The 21,449-nt window shown below is 41.1% G+C and overlaps 2 protein-coding genes and 1 pseudogene across 2 annotated transcripts; 2 read left to right on the top strand and 1 right to left on the bottom strand.

Moving 5' to 3' along the window:
- The first annotated feature begins 602 nt into the window (after positions 1–602).
- LOC118077955 (vomeronasal type-2 receptor 26-like) lies at positions 603–8,622 on the top strand. The gene is made up of 5 exons (XM_088654607.1): positions 603–740; positions 2,088–2,945; positions 4,097–4,324; positions 6,396–6,522; positions 7,712–8,622. Exons 2-5 carry the CDS (start codon positions 2,112–2,114, stop codon positions 8,620–8,622), a joined length of 2,100 nt encoding a protein of 699 aa, XP_088510733.1. The 5' UTR covers positions 603–740; positions 2,088–2,111.
- Positions 8,623–10,408: 1,786 nt separating this feature from the next.
- On the top strand, positions 10,409–17,569 carry LOC118077954 (vomeronasal type-2 receptor 26-like; annotated as a pseudogene).
- Positions 17,570–19,533: 1,964 nt separating this feature from the next.
- LOC118077959 (olfactory receptor 6F1-like) lies at positions 19,534–20,469 on the bottom strand. Its single transcript, XM_060281135.2, has one exon. The coding sequence runs from the start codon at positions 20,467–20,469 to the stop codon at positions 19,534–19,536; it is 936 nt and encodes a 311-aa protein (XP_060137118.2).
- Positions 20,470–21,449: the final 980 nt, after the last annotated feature.

Here is a 21,449-nt window from a genome sequence, read left to right as displayed (position 1 = left end):
TCAGCAACATTCATGGAGGAACCTCCACCAGTAAAGCCTGAAGAGCTTGTGTAAGAACTCAGCCTCTCATGAACAATCCCAGAGCTGCAGCTTCAGAACAATGGCTGATGCTGCAAATGTCAACTCTGTTACCTTTGATTTAAATAAAACACACTGATCTGAAAACTAACATGAATCAGCTATGAATAAAGGGAATAACACAGAAGCTCCCATTTATGGGATATATACTAAGGAATATTAAATACAGTGAAAATATACTGATCCCACAATTGAAAATAAGTTCCATTGTGTTCTTTTAGGTTTAGTTCTTGGTCGGGGTGTATGGATTAACAGTCTAGTAGCGCAGTAGTAAACCCAGCTGAACTCAATACGATTAATTTCTATGCAGACATTTAAATGTTCCAAGTGTTGAAGATGCTTCTGAAACAATCTGCAACTCTCATTCTAGGGTGGTACCCAAGGCTTATCAGCACATCCTGGCTTTGGCATTTGCAGTTAAGGAGATCAATGGATGCTCCCACATTTTGCCCAATATCACCTTGGGCTTCCATATCTATGACAGCTATATTAATGCAAGGAAGACGTATCTTGCCACACTGATACTTTTATCCAAACTGGAGAAATGTGTCCCCAACTATGTATGTGATATTGAAAATAATCTGACAGGGGTTATTGGGGGAATCGACTCGGAAATCTCCTTTTATGTGGCAACAATTTTGGATATCTATAAGATTCCACAGGTAGGACATTTATGTGCAATACCTTTTTTAGATTGCATAGAGGAAAAGAAGAGGCTAGGTACCCAGCACCAATTCAGGGTGTAGGTCCCCCACTCCAGCAAGAACTCTGTTATCCCAAGCATTCCTTGTAGGAGAGGGAGCTTTCTAGCATCCACCCTTTCATTTCTACTATGCTCTTCAATGAAAACATTGCTTTGCAGTAAATTTGCATGGGAGGGGAGAATAATTCATTCTCTATTTCAACTCCCTCCCCTTTCCAGGAAACTGATATCCCAATGTCCACTGGTGGAATAATGGACTTCTCTCTTACCACCTATGTTTGAGTATACAGCATTTTCTACTTAGTGAGGAAGGCATGTGCATTCAGTGTGTATATGTTGGGGGGGGGGAAGAGCTTACACACAGGTAACTGGCGCTAACATCCTTCTCCCTCCTCACCACACCATGCCCCAAAAGCAATGGGTTTGGGGAAAATTAAACACATAATGAAGTTGTCCTAAGTAGCAGAAACAATCAAGCTTTGCAGTAAAGGAGTAATAGTAGTGAGCAGCTGGTTCACAATTGAAATAAGGGTTCAAAAAGAAGTGTGAGGAATCTTGGAAAAAGAAAGCAGAAATCTCAGTTTTGCTCCGGGCTGGGTCGTCTGTGCATCATGAAGAAAAAAGGAGAGGCTCTAGAAAAATAAATTCCCCAACTTACAATTCTGACATAGCTAAATAGTATCTTATGCAAGGGTAGCTAATACTCTTATTGGGGCCTGGTGTGCCCCTCCCATCAATTTTATTCAACCCACAAGACCTACCAAATTCAGCAATGACACACACACACACACAAATCAAAATAAATAAATAAATAAATAAATAAATAAATAGACACAGTGCCTGTCCCCACTCATCAGATCAAATGTTTAACAAGCAGGAATGGGAAATTATCCCAGTTTTCAGCTCAAATGAATGTGTGCATTTTGTATAAATGAAAGATAGCATGCAGCCAATGGAATTCATCATATAATGTACATAAATAGTTTGAAATAATAATAATAATAATAAGAGTTTGGATTTGATATCCCACTTTATCACTACCCTAAGGAGTCTCAAAGCGGTTAACATTCTCCTTTCCCATTCCTCCCCCACAACAAACACTCTGTGAGGTGAGTGGGGCTGAGAAACTTCAGAGAAGTGTGACTAGCCCAAGGTCACCCAGCAGCTGCAGGTGGAGGAGCAGAGACGCGAACCCGGGTCCCCAGATTACGAGTCTACTGCTCTTAACCACTACACCACACTGGCTCTCTGGAAATAACACTGGAAATTATATTGTGCCTCTTCCCTTCCTCCCTTCCCTCTTTAGCTCATTTATGGCTCTGCTCCTGTGATGAATGATAAAACCCCAGGGCTTGCCTTCTACCAGTTGACAGCCCAGGAAGACGTTCAATATGAGGGAATTATCTCTCTGCTTCTGCATTTCAAGTGGACATGGATTGGGGTCACTGCAATGGACAATGACAACGGGGAAAGATTTGTACATACAGTAGTTCAATTGTTTTCTCCAAAGGGCATCTGTTTTGCCTTCATAGAAAGAATTCCTAATTATAGTTTCATCCCTGAAATTAATGACATGCTACAACAGGGGGCAAAAATACATGATAATATAATGAGCAGCAAAGCTAATGTAGTGGTGGCCAGTGGAGACTTTTATTCCATGGCACTGCTTAAATGGCTTCCATACCTATCAGAACACGTTATGACAAACAATGTAAAAAGTAAAGTTTGGATAATAACAACTGAGATTGAATTCACTTCATTTGTCTTTCAAAGAAACTGGGATTCAGGACTATTCAATGGTGCTATATCTTTTGAAATTCACTTCAGTGACCTACCAGGATTTCATCAATATGTTGAGCACAGAAACCCTTCCAACACAGATGGGGATGGCTTTATCAGGGACTTCTGGCAACAGGCTTTTGATTGTGTATTCCCAGATGGCACTGCAGACAAGGTGGAGGGAAACATTTGCACAGGAGAAGAGAAGTTGGAGAACCTTCCAGGATCATTTTTTGAAATGAGTATGACAGGCCACAGTTACAGTATCCACAGTGCTGTCTATGCCGTGGCCCATGCTTTGCATGCTATGTCCACATCCAGACTCAGACACAGAGGAATGGCATATGGAGGGAGAGTGAAGAATCAGAATCAACTGTTTTGGCAGGTAACGGGTTGAACATCCTCAACATGGAAGAGCACTGTTACTCCCTCACAATGTATGGGTTTCCAAAGTACAGTGGTGCCTTGCAAGACTAATTTAATTTGTTCCAGTACTCAATACATCCTACGAAAAATTCGTCATGCGAGTTGCGGTTTCCCATAGGAATGCATTGAAACTTAATCATGCGTGGCAGCCCCCGTACCGCCGTGCTTCGGCTCCATCCAAAGCTCGGCGGGCGCTCCTTACTGGGGCTGCCGCCACCAGCTGTAGCACGGGAAGAAGGCAAAGGAAGATCAGCTGTCAGCTTCCCACGCTGACAGCTGATCTTCCTTTGCCACCTTCCTGTGCTACATTCTATGGCCGTGCTTCGCAAGACAAAGCGGTGGCCATAGAAAACCTTGCCGTCTTGCGAGTCCCTCGCGCAACGCAAAACTCGTTTGTCTTGTGAGTTTTCCGTTGTGCGAGGCATTCGTCTTGTGTGGTACTACTGTACTGTCAGCTTGCTCCTTCCTCTCAGGGTTAAAAAAAATTGGGCATATGAAATAGGAAGAGGAACTGAATCTATAATTTTGTGGACAGATGATGGCTGTATCTTTCTTTGAGCAGAAACCACTGTGTACATGATAAAGCATTTGCATAGGAGATGTTTTGTGGCCCATTGAGATGTCATTTCACTAACAGTCAGGAAGCAGTGGTAATAGTCAACAGAGATGAGCAGCATTCTTGCTATTTCCGTTGTTGTGGCAACTGCGCCATAGAGTGCAAACCTGGGAGTAGCTGCGTAGCTGCTATATTGTTGTGCATAGGCATCCAGAGCTGTAGAAGCGACTGCAAGTGATATGTTTGACAATAAATAATTACCTGTCATGCACATTCCTTTGGCTGTGAAACACCCTTGACAGCCTGCAAAAAATTTCCTTCGAGCAAGTGGTCACACACCACTGTTCTGTCTGAGGTATGGAGCAAGGAGAGAGAAGCCTGGCAGAAAGAATGAGAGGAAAACATTTATGTGAGAGAAAATTGGTTGGCTCTGTACATGCTTGACCCTGACTCTATGCACTGTAGGTTCTGGCCACAGGGAAAAAAATGATTGCTCAGACCTGTATTAGACTGCAGCCTTTTCTAAACACCCGTCTTTTCTGTTTTCAATTTAGCTCCACCACTTTCTGAGAAGTATCTCATTTAACAACAGTGCAGGAGATGTGGTATCCTTCAACAAGAATGGGGAGGTAGCATCTAGCTTGGATATTATCAATTGGATTATATTCTCCAATCAATCCCTTCATAGAGTGAGGGTCGGAAGGATGGATCCTGAAGCTTCTTCAGATCAAGCATTCACCATTGATGAAGATGTAATAGCTTGGCACAGCTGGTTTAACCAGGTAGAATCCAAGTGACAGGCATTTAGCAAAAGGTCCAATAATAAAGGAACCCTGATGTTTTATCCTGAAGTTTAAAACTGATTTCATTTACAACTACGAACACTTGTGAAATACTTGCTTTATTTTGAAAAGAGGATATAGTGCGGACCAAAAAAGGATATATATATATATATATATATATATATATATATATATATATATATGAAGATAGGATAAGATGTGACTGAAAGGGTGAGGCAAAGGATATGAGTGAGTGGGTGGAGGAATGTCCTGAACCCCTGCATTCCTGGAGGTAAGCTCTACTGGTGCATATTAGGTTTCTATTTCCTCTCACTGTGCAGTTAGACAGTCACAAGACTGTGTTTACACATTCCAGAAGAGACTTGGGAGCGAATGTTGCTGTATTCTGTTTCCATTTGTTGTTGTTTTCTTCTCCGGATTTCTCTCTCCGAGATGAGACATGCTTTCTTTTGTTCTGCTTAATTCTTAGCAATAAAGTAGCTTAGTGCACAAACCTCTGCCTCACTCTGCTGTGTTTTTACTCTGCAAGATTTATGGAGCATGTGCCCGGTGTCAGCAACAAGGCATGGGTCATGAAGAAATTGGGGAGACGGCTGGAAAGATTCCTGCGTTATGCCTGGGGGGTCGTTCCTCCCCCACGCCGAGTACACAGACAGTGCAAACAGTCCCAAGGGCAATGCTAGACAGTACAAAAGGTCCAATACTGGTCCAGGTCCAATACAACAAGCAAAGTCCAGAGTCAATAACAGTAAGGCCAGGTTCCTGCCTCTGCAGCAGATTCAGGGTCAGAAAACCGAGAGTCAGTCCTGAAATCAAAGTCTACAGCCAGCCAGCCATGTTTCATCAACATAGTGCATCTTCCTTGCTTCCCTTTCATCCCTTCCAATCTTGGTTGATGATCTGGGTTTTCTCCAGCTAAGCAATTGTGTCTCTCCACTTGATGAGGCATGTGATCCCCACCTGCCCTGAGCCACATCCATCTGAGTGACCACAAACTTCCTCCCAGAACTAACAAGCCTCATGATGTTCATCCGGTCAATTAGTGAGCTGGGCTGTGTTCCCTTGCCTGTCTCAGTCTTCTAGACTGTGTTTCCCACTGCTCCTGATGCCTCAGAGATGCCACCTGTGTCCATAGAGATGGAGGCATCTCTGGTTATAGTGATGTGTCCTTTTCCCCTGGCTCCCATGGACTGTCAGCTGCCCCTTCAACATCCCCTACTGTCCTGTGAGCACCTCCTAAGTCACTAACCTGTCCAATCTTCAATTTGTACCCGTTGTGGCTAAGACTCCTTGCCAGGATCCTCTTCCCCTTCCTCGGTGTCCTGATATATCATGACACAAAGGCAACAGGGGATGAAATGAGGCCAGAGGGAGAAACTGAGAGTCGACAGCAGGATGTATAGAGGAGACAACTGAAGTTCATTGGGGAGCTGTAGAAGACAGAAAGGGATGGGCGGTAGTGGAAGTGGAGATAGTGGAGGAAGGGAAGGACAGTGATGAGGTGAAGAGACTGGTGCAGGAGTCATGGCACACACTGATATTTACTGCCATTTTCCTTATTTATTTACATATTACTTTTGTATACTGTCTGTACAACTAAGCTATCTTCCCACTGTTATTGATGCATATTTTTATGAATAGCCCAGTTAAGCTCCTTTTAAAAAACAAAACTGGCTCGATGAACATGTTTACTTAATATGCATATTTTCTCCCAGAATACAAATTTAATTACATATTTTGATCAAAGAAGCACAATATGTGGGATAGTTAACTTCACATTCTGATGGTATGGATCAGGACGTTTTGTATTGGAATATATAGAGAATGAATTCATCAAATGTCCCCAAATGACTTCCTGCTCCTCAGATAGTGGCTGTTGAGACTAGGGCTGGCAATTGCTTCTACAGTGTCCAGTGCTCTCAATGGAGCCAATTCATATCCTACTGAAATGCTGTGTCACTTTAGTAACACCAAGCTGGGTCCAGAACCTGAGGGATTCCAAATGCGTTGTTTTTATGATTATCATTCGGCTCTTTCATTTATGGATTAGGCCTGTCCTCTTTCGGCCTGCACTGAAAGTTGCCAACCCGGATCTAGCAAGAAAGTGAAAGAAGGGAAGCCATTTTGCTGTTATGACTGCATCTTATGTCCAGAGGGCAAGATTTCAAACCAGGAAGGTAAGAGACATAGATGATTGCACAGTTAATTGCACTTAGTTCCCTCATAAATGAAGGGGATCTATATCTAGTCATAGCTAACAAGCTACTTTCAAAGGGGCTACTCTATAGATAAGAGTCTGATGCTGTGCTGACCAGAGCCAATAATCACACCAGGATGGAAAAAAGAAATATTTTATTCAGACTGCAGTAAGATGGTACTGGGGAATGGATCCCAAAGGCTGTACACCTCATGGGTGCCCAGGAATTATTTTTATGCATGTTGCCATCAGGAGGGTATATCATGTTACATGCTGATTGGTTACAAAGTGCTGATGTATACACCACCGTTGAACAAGGTATTTTCACACTATTCAGCTTTTTCTACTTGTTCTTCAGTTCCGTGATAATACCATCTATCTTCCGCTGCTGCTTCCTTATTCTGAAAGCTAAGGGCAGGTTTCCCTCTCCCTCTTTCTCACAAAACTGAGAATATGGTCAATTTTGCACCAGCCACTACTCCCTCATCACAGTCATGGGCATAGCTGCCAAGTTTTCCCTTTTCTCGTGAGGAAGCCTATTCAGCACAAGGGAAATTCCCTTAAAAAAAGGGAGAACTTGGCAGCTATGGTCATGGGATGCTTTTTGCAAACCTCATCTGGCTTACCACACCCTTGCCATTATAGCCTACTATCATATTCTAGTAAGTCTTCAAAAGGTTTTATTTATGTAATGATAAGATGAATTCCCTTCTGTGCAAGGTCAACGAAAATGTTTGCCTTGGTACACTCTGACCATTAAAACATTGCTGATGAAGAATTGTCGAAACAGGGCCTAGTCCTGGGATTTTTTCACTGGAATTTATTTTTATTTGCCTCACTATCATACTGGAATTGATTCCTATTTGAATTCATCTTATCATTACATAAATAAAACTTTTTGAAGACTTACTTGAAATTCATCTTCCTCCTGGCCCGAGTTCTTGCAATTTACTGTTTATTTCTGGACTTCACCAAGAACTCCAATTTCTACACTATCATATTCTAGCACAACATAGCTCCAAAGCAATTAAACAAGTCCCCACAACAATTCATAGAGTTTTCCAATTTGGATAGATACATTATTCTTTTTTTCTGAGTGTGAGGATGTTTCTGGGACTGATATTATATACAGTGTATGTAAGCTAAGGTTAATACTTTTCTTTTCCCAGATATGAATGACTGTACAAAATGCTCAGATGAAAACTATCCAAGCAAGGAACGAGATATATGTATTCCTAAAGGCATCAGCTTCTTGTCGTATGAAGAACCTTTAGGCATCAGTTTAGCTATATTTGCTCTTTCTTTTGCTTTCATCACAACTCTGGTACTGGGAACATTTCTGAAGAACCACAAGACTCCCATTGTCAAAGCCAACAACCAGAATATCACCTATACTCTCCTTGTCACCCTCTTGCTATGCTTTCTTTGTGCTTTACTGTTCATTGGCCAGCCTAAGAAGATGACATGTCTTCTACAACAAGCTGCTTTTGGCATCATCTTTTCAGTGGCTGTTTCCTGTGTACTGGCAAAAACAGTCACTGTGATTCTGGCTTTCACGGCCACAAAACCAGGATCCAGGATGAGAATGTGGGTAGGGAGAAGGCTGGCCAACTCAATTGTCATTTCCTGCTCCCTTATTCAAACAGGAATCTGTACACTGTGGTTGGCAATCTCTCCCCCATTCCCAGATGTTGACAAGCACTCAATGCCTGAGGAAATTATACTAGAATGTAATGTGGGGACTGTGATTATGTTTTACTGTGTCCTTAGTTACATGGGCCTTCTAGCAATAATCAGTTTCACAGTGGCTTTCCTTGCCAGGAAATTACCAGACATTTTCAATGAAGCAAAGTTTATCACTTTCAGCATGTTGGTATTTTGCAGTGTTTGGTTGTCCTTTGTTCCATCCTACCTGAGTACCAAGGGGAAATACACTGTAGCTGTGGAGATCTTCTCTATCTTAGCCTCCAGTGCTGGTCTATTAGGTTGCATCTTTTCCCCCAAATGTTATATTATTTTGTTGAGGCCTGAGCTGAATAATAGGGAACAGATAACAAGCATTAACAAAATGAAGAATTAAATATCTGTTTTTTTTCTCTTTTTAAATAAATGAAGCAGTAGTTCTAGTGGAATCTTCACATGTGTGTTTGTTTTATAATAGAAGCATTTAAAGCTTTCTTTTTCATCAACAAGGCTCCCATAATAGTTAGCAAAGATCAGCAGTAAGAAAGTCCTTGCCCTCAGGTTTACAGTATGTACAGTGGTACCTCGGTTTATGAACACAATTGGTTCCGGAAGTCTGTTCATAAACTGAAGCGTTCATAAACTGAAGCGAACTTTCCCATTGAAAGTAATGGAAAGTGGATTAATCTGTTCCAGACGGCTTAAACTGAAGCGTTCATAAACTGAAGCGAACTTTCCCATTGAAAGTAATGGAAAGTGGATCAATCCGTTCCAGATGGGTCCGCAGAGTACTTAAACTGAAGCGTTCATAAACTGAAGCATGGGTGTAATTGGTTCCAGAAGTCTGTTCATAAACTGAAGCATTCATAAACTGAAGCGAACTTTCCCATTGAAATTAATGGAAAATGAATTAATCCGTTCCAGATGGGTCCGCGGCGTTCATAAACCGAAAATTCATAAACCGAGGTGTTCATAAACCGAGGTTCCACTGTACATTATATTTAAAAAAAACACTCTCAAAGCTTCTCTTGAACCTTGTGTATTCATGGCTATGTGTGCTCTTGTTTTTATCGGGACAGTCACACTTGATCCGTTTATAATGCATCAGAATTTAACCCCTACAATATTTTTTTGCTGATCCACATTTGTCCTCTTATTATTTCTGGTTTTCTTTTCTTGGACTTGAATCATCATCCCAATCCCAGTTATTCTTTGTCATGGGGAATAGGTTCAGAAACCAACAGAGGTCAGCTCTGGATGTGTGTGTTTCAGAACACAATTGATATCATCACCTGCTACAGTACAAAGGTAACAACACAGTCTCTGTGATAATGAGAATATAATGAGCCTTTCAGCTTTTACTGTTCCTTGTGAAGGAGCAGCAAGCGTCACAAACTAAGGATAACAATCAAGCAGAGAATGTGTCATTTCCTTCGATAGCATTCCTCCTTTATACTAGCAGTTTATGGGGTAACTTTAAAAAACAACAACAACAACAACTAGTTTGTATTTTTAAATAAAACCTTAAGATCACATTTTAGCTCACTAAAGATCTTTTCTTTAAAAAATAATTGTGCTTTGCATGTTGAAATGTGTAAAACTATGCTGAGATAAGAACCACTGAATTCAGTGGACCTTACTCCCAGACAACTATTATGAACAGCATTGTAGTAATGTCTTATGGCTTATTGGTGATGTGAACCCAGGTCTCCGCAGCCTAATGTGAACATTCTGTGTACACCACTCTCCATTAGGGAGTCCCTTTTGGCTACAGCGGCTGTTAAAATGAGCGCCTAACATCAAAATTCACTACTACAGCCTTGTTCCCATATTATCTAAAAGAAGAGAATTCAAAATGATACTATTGGAAATGTAACAGCAGTTCTGCAGGGAATCTCCCATTCTGACTCAATAATTATCTTCCTGTTTCATGATCAAAAGTACTGTGATTAATTCTGCTGCTTCCCAAAGCCCCTATGGAGTTGAAGTGAACACTGGCAAAACTCACAGCAAAACCTGTGGAACATGTTATAAGCATACCCAGTACCATTTAAAAGGTACGGGATCCACTAGGGTGTTGGGTGCTCCTAGATTCAAGAGAGACAGTGTAAAAGTAATGAGAGTATTCTAGAAGAGAATAAGGAAATATTTGTGCATAAGGAAGATTTCCCCTTGTTCTAAGGATGGCGGATTTGGTAATGTTGCTGCTGGCAATGTTTCCTAACAAGATATGCAATGCCCGCGTGGCAAAATGCAGGGTGCAGGATCCACACCATCCAGTTCACACATATCATCAGTCAGGAGATTTTATTATTGGTGGCATAGTTGCTCATGGTGGTTTCTACTCCAGTCCAACAGCCTTCACTGAAAACCCCCCACCAGCATTGCCTGAAGAGCTTCTGTAAGAACATAATTGTTGTTGGGTGTGCTCGCTTCGGCAGCACATATACTAATAATTGTCGTTTGGTTTTTTATTTATATTTCTCATGTCACTTGAATTATCAGCCTGAAAACACCCGCTGAGGCTGCAAACATATGCACTCTTATTTGGAAACAGCTCCCTTTGAATGATATGATCCATTTCTGACTGAAAATGGAGAAGTGTGTGCTTTTAAATTAATGTTTTTAAAGAAATAATGAAGAAAATAATCTCCCATTTCTCCACAGGAGAAATAATGCTTCATCGAAAGGAATATCCATTTTGTGTATCTGAAATACCATCTTTAAATAGCTGTTATTGTTTTTTTAAACTAAAATATTTTTTTTTAAAAAAAAACAGCCAGACCATTTATGGTCATTTTAACTTCCTGAAAATCTTATTCCCACTTATAAACCCTACTGAACCCCATATTATTAAATTCAGAGTGCAGTACCCACGCTATCCATCTCATATGTATCATCACTCATGAGAGTTAATCATTGATGACATTGCTTCACTTGCAGGATTCTCCTCCAGAGCCTCCAGAAGATGCAGCACTTACCCCACAATCACTTTCATTGGAGTAAATCCCACTGAATGCAAACTGATTAACTTCTGAGTTGAAATGTAAGGGGCTTTCCAGTATGAAGTATTTTGACACAGATTGCAACTCTTGTTCTAGGGTGGTGCCTAAGGCTTACCAGCACATCCTGGCCTTGGCATTTGCAATAAAGGAGATCAATGAAAACCCTCACATCTTACCCAATCACACCTTGGGCTTCCACATCTATGACAGCAATGACAATGCAAAGAAGACTTATCATGCCACAATGCTACTTTTATCAACACTGGAGAAATTTGTCCCCAATTATATATGTGACATCCAGAATAATCTGACAGCTGTCATTGGGGGGCTTGACTCTGAAATCTCGCTTCATGTGGGAACTATTTTGCATATTCATAAGATTCCACAGGTAGGAAACTCTTGACTGTTTTCATGTGGAGTATGAGAATCCAATGCCATTTTCATACTTCAATGCTCTTTCCAGATTTTGTGTGTGTGTGTGTGTGTGTGTGTGTGTGTGTGTTGGAAGGAGAATTAGACGCATTAGAAATAATCAGATCAGCAATTATTTTCTCTCTCCCTCTCATACTCAGGCTAATAAAAACCCTTCTTACAATTCATTCATGAAAGAGGGAAGATATTATAATTGGAACACAATGTTTCAGCAATATAAGTGAGATTCATGTCTGACTCAGTATAAGGGAGCTTCAAAGTCTCCTGTGTTTATTGCAGTGACCCTCTGGTCACAAATGCAACAATTTGCTTGTACTCTTAGATGAAACCAATTTTCTTGACATACTTCAGTTTGAGTCCCCTGCTTGGCAGGCAGCCTCTTCCACCTCGCCCAAAAGGGCAAGGCCCTGGCAGACCCCAGGTACAAAAGACAAAGGATGCTCAACTCCTGAAGACCATGCATAATGTCATGGCATATGTGATAACAAATGCGCACTGAAAGCTGATGACCTAGACCGTTCTCTCAAGCCCATTTAAAATACAGCCTTTCTCCAAGATCCTGAAATAAATAAATACAAGTGTACATCATCACCCAATCCCAAATTCCAGCACCTGTTTTCCATGCCAGAGCCTGGCAATTGTAAAGTTCAAATGCCTTTCAGGGATCTTCTAAATATTCCCATAGTAACATATGTGAATGGCTATAACTAGTTTGATCTGTTGTATAATTTATAATAGCTTTCACACTTTCTCCAATCTCTCTTTAGCTCACATATGGCCCTGCTCCAGTGGTGAATGATAAGACCTCAGGACTTTTCTTCTACCAGATGGACCCCCAGAAACGCCACCAGTTTGCAGGAATTCTCTCTTTGCTTCTACATTTCAGATGGACATGGATTGGGGTCATTGTGGTAGATAATGACAATGGAGAAAGATTTGTGCAAACAGTGCTCCCAATGTTTATGAAGAGTGGTGTCTGCTTTGCCTTTCTAGAAAGATTCCCCAAATATAGTTATGCCAGTGAAAGTTATGACATGGTACAACAGGGGGCAAAAATACATGATACAATTATGGACAGTGAAGCTAATGTAGTGGTGGTTTATGGAGAATCTTATTCCATGGTATTGTTTAGATGGCTTCCCTTTCTATCAGAACGTGAGCAGATGACGCCGAACATGAACGGCAAAGTATGGATAACAACAGCCCAGGTTGAATTCACTTCATTTGCATTTCAGCGGAATTGGAATTCAGAAATGTTCCATGGCTCTATTTCTTTCACAATTCACTTGAAGGACCCAGAAGGATTTAATTTATATGTTAAGAGCAGAAAACCATCCATTACAGATGGAGATGGTTTTATCAAGCACTTCTGGGAACAGGCCTTTGGCTGCAAATTCCCAGATTCCATGGCTGGTAAGGTGGAAGGGGATGCTTGCACTGGGGAAGAGAAGCTGGAGAGCCTCCCTGCAGATTTTTTTGAAAAGAGCATGACAGGCCATAGTTACAGTATTTACAATGCTGTTTATGCTGTGGCCCATGCTTTACATGAGATGTATTCTGTCAAGCATGAACAGAGAGCAATGGTGCACCAAATGAGGCAGAAGAATCAGAACCACATGTTCTGGAAGGTAAGGAGTTGAAGATCCTCAAGTGGCAGAGCAAAACACATTGCATGTTGCTTCCTCCTGACATCTGGTCTTCCTCCATGCTTCTAGCCTGCTCTTTACAGCTTAATTTTACAAAGAGGATGAGAAAAACCAATGCTGAATCATGACTTTCCACACAAAGGAGGAGGGGGAGAATTAGTTATGGTAGTCTGGTTGATTTGTGACATATTCTGATGCCTGCAAATTCTGGCTCTACAAAGGTGGCACTTTCCAGAGAAAAAAGAATATGGTCATGGGATTGTTCACACAGAAAGCATCCTGTTTTTCATGACAAAGTGTTTGTATGGAAGTTCCCACAAAACCAGCTGAGATGCCAAACTAATAACAACCAGGAGACGATAATGGCTAGAGGCATCTGCCCCATTCTCTTAGCATCCCCCATCCACCAGATCCTTTCTCAAAGAAAGTGTTCCCACATCACTCCCGAGAAGGAAGTCGTGGTTGTGGTGGTGGTGGGGAGAACAGGAAAAGATGTCGTGTGAAAAAATCAGTTGATTCTGTCCACTTTGGGCTATGACTCTACTCCCATCTGACATAACTACCATGCTCCATTGGCACTGGAATCTGCACTCACCATCTGACGAGGCTTAAGAGTTTTCCTATGTATCAAAACCCTTTCCTGAAAACAAGTTTCACCATCTCTTACCTTTTTTCTAAAACTACTGATTTTCTTTTTCCAACCTAGCTCCACCAATTTCTGAGAAGTATCTCATTTAACAACACCGCAGAGGATGAGATTTCCTTCAACCAAAATGGGGAGGTACTATTTGGCTTGGATATTATCAACTATGTAATATTATCCAATCAATCCTTTCAGAGAGTGAGAGTTGGAAGGATGGATCCACAGGGTTCTCCAGATCAACCATTTACCATTGATGAGGGTGTCATCATGTGGCCCAGCTTATTTAACCAGGTACAGTCCGTCAGCTATTTCAAAGGTTTTCTGGGATTGAATGAGCACTGTTGATCTTTCCTTATGCCTAAAACTGATTTCATTGTGGTAATCATGCACCACCCACAAAAATATTTTTGATTGAAAGAAGATTACCATTTATGAATTCTATCCAGGTTGATGTGCAATAAAGGGGTGAAGAATAAAACGGCCAGCTGAGAGCAGACATGATCAGGTTGTTTTTAGAGGAGCAAAAGAAGAGGAGAAAGAAAGAAAGAGAAGAGGTGGAGGGGCTTGAGCAGGAGATGTGGAATATACTGTATCATTCCTACAGGAGTGGTTGGCAGGAAAAGGTGGCACAGCACAGCTGGCCTCCCAACAGGAATATTACAGCATTACTGGGTGGGATAGGAGGAGGGGTAATACAGCAGAAAGGTCAGTGCAGTGTAAATGCGCTGGCAAAGGGTGTGTTGCTTGGGGCAACTTTTCCACCATCTCCCACTGTCTCATCCAATAAGCAACAGTGAAAGCATTGCCAGAATGACTGATATTTGATAGCCCTCCCCACTATTTCTGGTTTTAATTGTACTGCTTATTTTTCCATTATTAACTACATTTGTATACTATCCATGGAACTAATTTCTCTTGCCAGTTTTTGTCACATGTGCATATTTTAAGCCACAGGTGGGTTCGGCTCCATTTCCCCATAAATCTGATTTTTAAAATAATAACATTTCAATATGAATTAAGATAAATATGCAGAATGCATATTTAAATCCCTATTTTAATCTGTACTGCAATCTTTAAGGAATCTCAAAACATATGTATTAGTCCACTAGATGCTGATCAGGACATATTGTACTGGGATTCAAAAAGACTGAATTCATCAAACATTCCTAAACATGATCATCCTCCTATGGTAGTGGCTGCTGGAACTGGAAATGGGTGTATCCCTAAAACTGCTTTATCAATATATAGTATATCATGCTAGGTATTGTCTATCTCTCCCCAAATTAGTGGACCCAGAACCTGAAGGATTCACCTATCATTGTTCTCTTCATTATCATCCTGCTCTTTCATTTATGGATTAGGTTCAGCCTCTTTCTGTGTGTACTGAGAGTTGCCATCCTGGTTCCAGCAAAAAAGTGAAGGAAGGGGAGGCATTTTGCTGCTATGATTGCATCCCATGTCCAGAGGGGAAGATGTCAAACAAGGAGGGTAAGAGATAAACATATAACTCTCAATCCACTCTCAGTTATTTGCACTTAGTTTCCATTGAAATAAATGTAAGAAACGTTAGTGTAAATGCAGGTCCTACTTACCATCCACTAGTGTTCCCTGGAAATCATACATTTGGCAAGCATTTCTTATGGGAATCAGTGATCTGTTTCCTCTTTCTGCCATGATTTGTTCCTATGATGGCTGCAGCCAACCAGCAAAAGAGAGAAAGGGAAAACTTATTTGTCTGATCTCTCCTGCTCTCTGATTAGTCCAATCTAGCTCCCCTTCCCTCTCTGAACGGTTTATGCCTCAAAATGGTGGCCACCGACTAGCAAAGCACAATAAGGAAGGAAGGAAGGAAGGAAGGAAGGAAGGAAGGAAGGAAGGAAGGAAGGAAGGAAGGAAGGAAGGAAGGAAGGGAGGGGGAAACTCTGGCTGTTCAGATATCTGAATCTGAGGAGTGTATTACAAGCTTTGAGAATTATTCGTATTCCTTTTATTTACATAAGTGAAATTCCAGATAACAAGCAGGCTGATTTAAGGCCTGCTTGTATTTCAGTCAGTCTGCATCGAACATAAATGCTACTGAGTTATGAAACAGAAAGTCTGCAATCCAGGCACCCCCAAACTTCGGCCCTCCAGATGTTTTGGACTACAATTCCCATCATCCCTGACAACTGATCCTGTTAGCTGGGGATCATGGGAGCTGTAGGCCAAAACATCTGGAGGACCGCAGTTTGGGGATGCCTGCTATAATCCATATGAACATGCACATCAAATTACACAATTCAAATGATTCATTTTTTATGGTAGGAACACCATTGAAAGTCTATTGAAACACTGTTGCAGATTGGTTATTGAATGTCATCACTACCAGATTTAGCATACATGATCCCAAATAGTTTACCACATCATTTTTATCCCTGCATTGTCCCGTACTATGATGCTTCCTTAGATCCATGTAGACCAGGCATGGCGCTATTTTGGGACTACAGTTCCCACCATCCCTGACCACTGGTCCTGTTAGCTAGGGATAATTGGAGTTGTAGTCCCGAAAGAGCTGGAAGGCCAAGTTTGGCCATGCCTGATAGACCTTCACCCATGCACACTTTTTATCATATCAAGGCTTCCTCTATCATCTTATTTGAACAGCTCTGTGTAAGGGTAGCAATTACATCATGCTGTTGATATAGATGGTAACTATGGGAGTTCAGAGGACATCTTTCTTTTTCCAGATATGAACGACTGTAATAAATGCCTAGATAAAAACTATCCTAACAAGAGGAAAGATACATGCATTCCCAAGGATATAAGCTTCTTGTCTTATGGAGAGCCTTTGGGCATCAGTTTAGCCTTCCTTGCTCTTACCTTTGCTTTGATCACAGCACTGGTGCTGGGAATAATTCTGAAGAACCACAACACTCCCATCATCAAAGCCAACAACCAAAACCTCACCTACACTCTTCTCATCTCGCTGCTGCTCTGTTTCCTTTGTGCTTTATTGTTCATTGGCCAACCTCAGATGGTGACATGTCTCCTCCGACAAACTGCTTTTGGCATAATCTTCTCAGTGGCTGTTTCTTGTGTGCTGGCAAAGACCATTACTGTGGTTCTAGCTTTCATGGCCACCAAACCATGTTCCAGGATGAGGAAGTATGTGGGGAAAAGACTGACCAACTCAGTTGTTCTTTCCTGCTCCCTTATTCAAGCAGGCATATGTGGCTGGCAACATCTCCCCCATTCCCAGATGTTGACATGCATTCCCTGACTAAAGAAATTATACTAGAATGTAACGAGGGCTCTGTGACTATGTTTTACTCTGCTGTTGGCTACATGGGCTTCCTGGCAGCTGTGAGTTTCACAGTGGCTTTTCTTGCCAGGAAGTTACCTGACAGTTTCAATGAAGCCAAGTTTATAACTTTCAGCATGTTGGTCTTTTGTAGTGTTTGGTTGTCTTTTGTTCCAAGTTACTTGAGCACTAAAGGGAAATATATGGTAGCTGTGGAGATCTTTTGTATCTTAGCCTCTAGCACTGGATTGTTAGGTTGCATTTTTTTCCCTATTTGTTATATTATTGTGTTAAGACCTGACTTGAACAACAGGGAAATACTAATAAGAAGAAAATAATAAAGCACTGGTTTTAAGTTCTTTGCTATACATTTTAAGTGTGTGTTTTGTATTTTTGGTGAGCAGATTTATAAAATTTCTCTCATCTTCATCAACTTTATATTAACCTGATTCACAATACTAATTTTTTTATTGTTATATAAAAACATGTGGATGCGAAAAGCTAGTAACGGGGAAAGTAATGACAGAGTTGCAGAATAGATTAATAACATCAAACCAGTGTATCATATTACAATTTTGCTTCCCTGAATAGCAAATGGCATTCAGATACCCCTGCCAAAACAAATAATAAGAATGAGAAACTAGCTGTGAGATCCCTCCCTGTTGAAATATTAAAAAGGGGGGGTATCAATCTATCTGCATTTAAATTGTGGGCCCAGGCACAGTGAAGCTATGAGGGGGTGTGGTGAACACACAGTGAATACATAAAATACGTCCCAAGACTGTGCTGGAGTCAAATAAGGCCACAACTTGATTGATGATTTTTTGCAGGTTTGGGCATAGGATATGTATATAGTAATCAACCAGAGTGCCCACTGGTTGATGTATAGTAGATTTTTTCCCCCTCTTAGGTGCCCTCCAACTCTGTATAATCTATGTAAACCTGTCCCATCAACGTGCTATGTGCAAGGCCTTTTGCCCAAAATACACTCTCTATCTTGTAAGGTGGGTAGCTGCTATGGAAAGAGCTTTCTTCATTGTGATTCTCTGCTAACAAACTACTCTCCCAGTAGAGAGTATCTCACCCAACACTCTTTCTAATTTATTTATTAGACCTCACCTTATCAATCTAGTTTAATGTTGGTCCCATTAAACAACCCAATGGCCTGTTTTTGTGTTGCCACTCTTTCATAGAATCATAGAGTTGGAAGAGACCACAAGGGCCATCCAGTCAAGGGGGAGGAGGCACGTGAAAATGGGCCTCAGATTATGATCTCAGGGTCCAGGTAAATTCAAATGGAGAGAGGCAGTCCTCGAGGTATGGCAGTCCTGAGCTGCTTCAGGCGTCATAGGGCAAAAACAGCACTTTGAATTGGGCCCAGAAACTAACTGACTGCCAGTGCAGTCAGGCCAGGATCAGTGTAGTTTGATCCAACCTTCTTGTTCTTATGTCCTGTAACTAAACACACTGAAGCCTAATCATAGTAAACAGGAAGGGCAGTGTTAAAATATTTATCCATAGCTGTCTCACCTCATCATATCCGTTTATTGTGAGGACCATGCCTTTACACAAATATCTACATGACAATATATATATATATATATATATATATATATATATATATATATATATATTCATTACATACTATCTCAACAAAACTTTCATCCCACAAAACAGGAAGAAGAAAAAACAGCAATGAGTTAAACAGACGATGAAGGGGTCTTGTCTTTGTCATCCAGAAATTTTTCCCTGGCTTTCATGGCCTTTGTCACAAAGGCCAATACCACGTGGGTACCACAGCTCTCATATTTAGGGTTGAGATGGGGGGGGAATTGTCTACACTCGTCCTAGCTATCCACTGCTGCCAAGCCACCCGTGCCTGTACTCTGAGGCCCACATCAAGCCTCCACCAAGCCTGCCAATGCCAGAATCCAAAACAGACCCAGAGCCACTCATGCCAGAGCCCAAAACAGAGCCTGAGGCACCCCAAACAGAGTTCAAAACAGAGACAGAGAATGTCATGCACACAAAACCTCTGCTTCTTAATGGCGGAGTAGGAGGGTTTTAGCCAAGCAAAATGCTTTTGCACTCAGCGCCTCCCTACCCCCCCCCCCATCCCATGCTGGAGCGACAGCCAGGTACCAAGATGAACTGCAAGTGAAGCCCATTCCCCGCCCCCGCCCCCCATCCCTGGATGGTATTTGCAAGGATAGTTTACCCTCTGTCATCCTTGTTTTTCATTTTCTGACTATCCCCTGCTGTTATGGAGGATGCCTCCATTAAGGCAGTTGGGACCAGAATCCTAATGCAATGAACTTCTGATTGCATCCTTCACATCTTTATTTCGTAGTGTGTAGATGAACGGATTCAGCAATGGAGTTACAATTGTGTTCAATATGTTGATAATTTTGGTCATTTCTAGGGATGTCCGTTTAGAAGGTTTCACAAAAAGAAATATGGTGGAGCCATACCAAATGAGTACTACTGCAAGATGGGAGGAGCACGTGGAGAAGGCTTTTTGTTGACCTTGCACAGAAGGGATGCGCAGGATAGTGGTGATAATGCATATGTAGGAAAGAAAGGTGACCACACAGGAGCCCAATATGACAATGATGGATATTACAAAAGCTGCCATCTCAATGTCATAAGTATTGCTACAGGAAAGAACTATCCAGGAATCAATGTTGCAGTAGAAGTGATTGATCACACTGGGCCCACAGAAAGACAATCTTGAGATTAGAAAAGCCGGTATAAAAATAATGAGGAAACCACATAGCCAGGAGCCAGCTGCCAGCTTCCTGCAGAGCTGCTTGTCCATGATGGTGCTATAGTGCAGGGGATCACATATGGCCAAATATCGGTCATAAGCCATGACAGAAAGCAGGAAGTATTCTGTGCATCCAAAGGCAAACACAAAATACATCTGAAGGATGCAGCCAGTGAAAGAGATGCTTCTGCTCCTCCCCAGAAAGATGGCCAGAGTCTTAGGGATAGAAGCTGTAGTGTACCATATTTCTAGGAACGAGAGATTACATAGGAAGAAGTACATGGGTGTATGGAGACGACGATTTGCTATTACCAGAATGATGATGGCCACATTTCCCAGCAGTGACATCACATACATGATAAGAAAGAGCATGAAGATGGACACCTGCAAATACTGAGATCCTGGGAAGCCAAGAAGGATGAATTCCATCACTTTTGTCCCATTTTGTGATCCTTCATTGTTCCTTCCCATCAATCTTCTTTTAACTGCTGAAACAAAGAGCTGAATTAACAGATTCATTATCCACCAGGAAATGATACAATATTATATTATATTATATTATATTAATTATATTAATTATATTATATTATATTATATTATATTATATTATATTATATTATATTATATTATATTTTATATCCCCAACATAAACCTGCCCCTACAACATTCCCATCAACCTCTTATCTGTTGGGACTTTCCCACCCAAATACTCTGACTGGGGCATTTTTTCAGCTGGAACTTGTCGGAACCTCAACAAATGAAACAAAGTCACACAGAAATATATCACCAAGGGCAACTGCTCCACAATGAGCAAGCAAACAAATGAATTCCAAAAGCAGTCTTTTTCTTTACAATCACTCACATAATTGACAGAAGCAACATCAAATCTATTTGCAAATAGAACATTAGAGGGCCAGTTTCTGATATTCCCTTGGGAGTAATTTATATAGGGAAAGATTTGGCCATTTCTCTAAACTATTGATTGTATCCTGCGTAGTCTTCAGGGTACAGCTACATGATTAAGCCCCTCTGTGGGAAGAAATGCTGATTGGACCAGAACAGCATCCAGGAGCTGAGTTCCAGGTGTAATATGAATATATTAGTAGTAGTAGTAGTAGTAGTAGTAGTAGTAGTTTTCAAACAATTCAAAATACAAAAGTTGGCAAAAACAAAAACCGAAACAAAAAAATAAAACATAAAAAGAAAAAAAGGGGGGGGAGACATATTAATTCTTACATTGAATTAATATTGTGGACTTCCTCGATTCCCCCCACACTAGGTCCAATTTTAAATCTAAATTAGGCAATTTTCCTTTATCATCTTAAATCATTTTTTCACATTTTTTTCCATTATCTCACAACCTATTCTAATCTAAAACAGAACATCAACTATCCTCAAACTATTAATTCATTAAATAATCCCAATCTAAATTTATTTTTCCACCCACCTCT

Source organism: Zootoca vivipara, chromosome 12 (genome assembly GCF_965207765.1).
Source record: "Zootoca vivipara chromosome 12, rZooViv2.hap1.1, whole genome shotgun sequence".
NCBI lineage: Eukaryota > Metazoa > Chordata > Lepidosauria > Squamata > Lacertidae > Zootoca > Zootoca vivipara.
This window is presented reverse-complemented; position numbering and strand designations above follow the sequence as displayed.

Bases quoted from the DNA above. Each gene is read 5' to 3' on its own strand.
- LOC118077955 (XM_088654607.1), top strand. From the start codon at position 2,112: ATGAATGATAAAACCCCAGGGCTTGCCTTCTACCAGTTGACAGCCCAG. The intron at 2,946-4,096 runs GTAACGGGTTGA...TTTTCAATTTAG, and splicing joins AGAATCAACTGTTTTGGCAG to CTCCACCACTTTCTGAGAAG. The intron at 6,523-7,711 runs GTAAGAGACATA...TTCTTTTCCCAG, and splicing joins CAAGATTTCAAACCAGGAAG to ATATGAATGACTGTACAAAA.
- LOC118077959 (XM_060281135.2), bottom strand. From the start codon at position 20,469: ATGGGAAGGAACAATGAAGGATCACAAAATGGGACAAAAGTGATGGAA.